Genomic DNA, 4,567 nt, shown 5'->3' on the forward strand with positions numbered 1-4,567 from the left:
TAGCCTGACTGGTACATGGGTTTAACTGAAACTCAAGTCATCATACCAGATGATGGCTTAGAGGATCCATTGTCTTTCAAACAAGCAATGAATGATGTGGATAAAGACAAATGGATTAAAGCTATGGACCTTGAAATGGAATCTATGTATTTCAATTCTGCCTGGGATCTTGTAGATCAACCTGAAGGGGTAAAACCCATCGATTGCAAATGGATTTACAAGAGGAAACGAGACCAAGCTGGTAAGGTACAAACCTACAAAGAAGGACTTGTGGCAAAAGGGTTTACCCAAAGAGATGGGGTAGACTATGAAAAAACCTTCTCTCCGGTTGCCATGATAAATTCAATTAGAATACTCTTGTCCATAGCTACATTTTATGATTATGAATTATGGCAAATGGATGTCAAGAAAACTTTTGTGTATGACTATCTTAAAGACAGTATCTAAATGTCTCAACCAAAAGGGTTTATTGAACAGAGTCAAGAGTAAAAGATTTGCAAACTTACACTACAAGAATTTTGGGCTTTAATTTTGATTGAAAAAAGTGAAATTGGATGTATAATGTCGGTTTTTTTTTTTTTTTTTAACAAAAGCGGATCTTTAATGTCAGTTTTAAACCGATATTGTAGGTATACCTTTAATGTCGGTTTAAAACCGACATTAAAGATCCACTTTTTTTTTTAAAAAAAAAAAAACAGAACCCATTCCACCCCCAAATTTTTTTCATTCCTTTTCTAAACCCTATTTTCCCCATCATCCATCTCCTCGCTCCCTGGACCTCGCCGCTCACCATAGCTCGACACCATCTCGCCACCTCCTCGCCACACCTTAGATCTAGTCGTGGAAGATTTGTCGTTCTTCACGTGTAGCCATAGTAGAACTAGTTGTCTTCTTCTAGGAGATCCACCATCCATTCCGTGGAAGCCCAACCGTTCGTTCCGTTGTTGAAGGTACAAGCCCAGCCCTCCATTCAGTTGAAGTCGAGCCATCAAAGGTACAAGTCGATCGTTGTAGCTCAGATCCCTTTCGTCGTAGCCCAGTCGGTCATTGTGGCTCAGATCCTTGTTCTTCCAACTCATAACTATTTCAATCTTCGATCTCTGGGTTAGATCCGTTCAAAGGTGAAATTTTCTTTGTCCCCACTCCATATTTCAATCTGAGTACTAGCATTCCAAATGTTTAACGCATATTATTATCTGTTTTTTTGTTGCTTAAATTTATATGTTTGAAGGGCACTGGTTAATGGTTTTTATTTGTATGTTATGCGAATGTTTAGGAGTGAAGCTTGAGGGTTTTTTTTTCTGTTGGGTTTCCACTATTGCGGAAACAAATATTTGACAGAGAAGTTGGGGAATTTTAATGGTGAACAATGTATTTTCACACAAATTACAAGTTATGGACAAGCACTTGAGCATTTTGGCAAAGCAACATATTGAGACACGTTTTGTAAAAATTAATGTTGAGAAAAGTCCTGGCTGAGAAGTTGAAGATCATTGTTCTTCCAACCCTTGCTCTGATCAAGAATGCAAAAGTAGATGACTATGTGGTATGTCTTTTATGATAATACACCATTGATTACTGAATTATGGTTGTTTTTATTAACATTACCTTTCTCTAATGTGAATCTATCAGGTAGGATTTGATGAGCTTGGTGGAACTGACGAATTCAGCACAGAGGAATTGGAAGATAGATTGGCAAAATGTCAAGTCATCTTCCATGAAGGTGAATCATCCATAAATGCTTCAAAATCTAGTGCACAGACCAGGAGAAGTGTACGACAAAGTACGAGATCAGACTCATTAGATTCAGAATAAGTTAACATTTCAGGTGTCTCGCTTACTGGTATCTCGCTCTCGCTCTCGCACTCGCACATACCCCCGCTCTCGCTCTTGCACATAAAGTTCCCTCTCTTGCTCTCGCTCTCGCACATACCCCCGCTCTCGCTTTCGCACATAAAGTCCCCTCTCGCTCTCGCTCTCCACTCGCTCTTTTGTGGCTTGTGTTTTTTGTATGCTATTCTTTGGTTCTTTCTCAATAAAAGTTGTTGTTTCTATTAAAAAGAAAAAGAAAAAATTCCTCTACCCGTTGTAGGACTCAAAAGCCATATACAAGGCATTTCAGTGTAATTCTTTTTTGATATGTGCTTTGGAAACTGAAGTTTGTGCTCAAAAGCTAGGATTCTCCAGACAGTATCTGTTGTTAGCTGGAAAAAGCAATTACTTAACTAGTTCTTTATTGTAGTGTTTCAAGGAGATGGGAAATGCTTAAGCAGGGGCTCTGGAATATGGTTAATTTGTGTCAAACTGTGAATAATGTGACAAAATGCCTACTTGTTCATTGAGTTTTTTCCTTACATTTTGTCAGTTATTGCGGGAGCTTAAAAAGGGTCGTGCATTTGATGGATGGACTGGGGGAAATTTAACTTTTGCTCCGACCTATAAATACAAGAACAATTCAGAGAAGTATTACGGCGAAGATCCAAAAGTTGGAAGGCGTACTCCAGAATGGTAAGCTTTTATTATTGCAGTACATGTTGATTTCGACATCTGATTTTATTTAGATGTAGATGGTCATTTTTATACAATCTAAAATTGCATTGATATCCATTTTTTGTGTAACTTTTATTCTCTGGATATCCTCAGTTAAAATACATGTATTTGTTGAAAGGGCAAGGATTAGACTGTATCAAATCCCATTCTGCCCCTTTTCATTATTAAAAAGAATAAACATAACTTTTATTAAAAAATAATCTGCCCAATTTGGGCTGCACAAAGATGAGTGCAGCTCAAAGCGCACTCAAGTTTTTTTTCTTGTCGAAATATGTTGTACTGATTTAAAATATACAAATTTAACCTTTGAATTTTCACAAACTAGGAAGATAGATCTATGCACCCCCAGGAAAGTTTTAAATGCTGCTTGTATGCTTGCTGCATTTTCAGGTGCGACTGTATACTTTCATACGAAAAGGGATTGAAATTTTCAAGTGTGAATGTTCATGCTGCATCATCCATCTTTATAAAAAAAAAAAAAAAAAAAAAATTTAAAAAAATTGGTGGACGCATTTAGAACTCCACCTTGCAAGTTCCTTCAAACAACCTTAATGTTTGCATATATTTTCATTGTTTTATTTGGTCTGATTTAAAACGGAAGAATTGATGATTTAATTGTGAAAATGTCAGTCGGAAGATGACGGTCATGGAGGGAGGAGGAGGAAGGGGCTGAAGGAGCCCCAGGCAGTGTCAACCACAATGCCAGGCGGTTATTCGTCGGCCCAGTACGGTGGGCAGCATGAGAAGAAGGGAATAATAGAGAAGATCAAGGAGAAGCTGCAGGGACATCACTGAGGACTTGCACTCCTCATGTTTGTGTATACTAATAAAGTAGAGTTACTACTGTGAATTTTAGAAAGGAATGGACTAAATAATTTGGTGGTTATGGTTATGTGTGTTCGTGTTATGTAATTTCTGGGTTGTGAGGTATAAAGTATTTTTATTATTACTGTCTTCATCTGTGTGTGTACATTTATTTTGTTTATTTGGTTACTTTTATTTTTAGGGGGAAAAAGAAGAACCTGGTGATGTGTCAGTTTTATTTACTGCACCCTTGACATCTCTTTTTCTTTTGCTATTAATGACATTATGCTTTTAATGTCGGTTGCAACCAACAGGCTTTAATTACTAAAGACTTTTAATGTTGGTTACAATCGACATTAAAGGTTGTGTTATTGAAGCCCTTTAATGTCGGTTTAAAACCGACATTAAAGCCCAAATTTCTTCTAGTGTTAATCAATCCATTTACAAGTTGAAACAAGCATCTAGATCCTGGAATATGAGATTTGACACTACTATCAAATCTTATGGCTTTGAAGAAAACGTTGATGAACCTTGGTATACAAGAAATCGTTAACAAAACTATCGCTTTTCTGGTGTTATATGTTGACGATATTCTACTCATTGGAAATGAAGTATAATTTCTAGCTGACATTAAGAGATGGCTAGCTACGTAATTCCAAATGAAAGATTTGAGAGAAGCACAGTATGTTCTTGGGATCCAAATAGTTCAGAATTTTAAGAATAGAACATTCGCATTGTCTCAAGCATCTTATATAGACAAGATATTATCTAGGTATAAAATGCAAAATTTCAAGAAAGGAACGTTGCCTTTCAGACATGGAATTCATCTGTCTAAGGAACAAAGTCCTAAGACACTTCAAGAGGTTGAGGATATGAAATAAATTCCATATGCATCATCAGTAGGGAGTTTAATGTATGTAATGTTATGTACTCGTTTCGATATATACTATGTCATTGGAATAGTCAGCAGATTTCAGTCCAATCCTGGACTGCCGTTATGTAATGTATGTAATGTTACATATACTATGTAATGTATGTAATGTATGTAATGTATGTAATGTTATGTACTCTTCTCGATATATACTTTGTCATTGGAATAGTCAGCAGATCATTGGACTGCCGTTAAGAACATTCTCGAGTATTTCCGAAGAACGAGAGATTATATGCTCATGTATAGTGCTGAGGATCTGATCCTTACTGAATACACTGATTC

General features: G+C 36.6%; 1 protein-coding gene across 2 annotated transcripts; it reads left to right on the forward strand.

Moving 5' to 3' along the window:
* The first annotated feature begins 721 nt into the window (after positions 1–721).
* On the forward strand, positions 722–3,500 carry LOC120079135 (type I inositol polyphosphate 5-phosphatase 1-like). 2 transcript variants are annotated; one of them, XR_016531269.1, is made up of 4 exons: positions 722–1,546; positions 1,633–1,783; positions 2,366–2,508; positions 3,181–3,500. XR_016531269.1 is itself a non-coding variant. In XM_090316347.1 (4 exons), exons 2-4 carry the CDS (start codon positions 1,643–1,645, stop codon positions 3,221–3,223), a joined length of 267 nt encoding a protein of 88 aa, XP_090172473.1. In that variant the 5' UTR covers positions 722–1,546; positions 1,633–1,642; the 3' UTR covers positions 3,224–3,500. The 2 variants fall into 2 exon arrangements, 1 of the variants encoding a protein (XP_090172473.1); XM_090316347.1 differs by having other exon boundaries at positions 1,633–1,723.
* Positions 3,501–4,567: the final 1,067 nt, after the last annotated feature.

The sequence above is a fragment of the Benincasa hispida genome, chromosome 8 (assembly GCF_027475165.1).
Source record: "Benincasa hispida cultivar pf3 chromosome 8, pf3_genome.v1.1, whole genome shotgun sequence".
Lineage (NCBI taxonomy): Eukaryota > Viridiplantae > Streptophyta > Magnoliopsida > Cucurbitales > Cucurbitaceae > Benincasa > Benincasa hispida.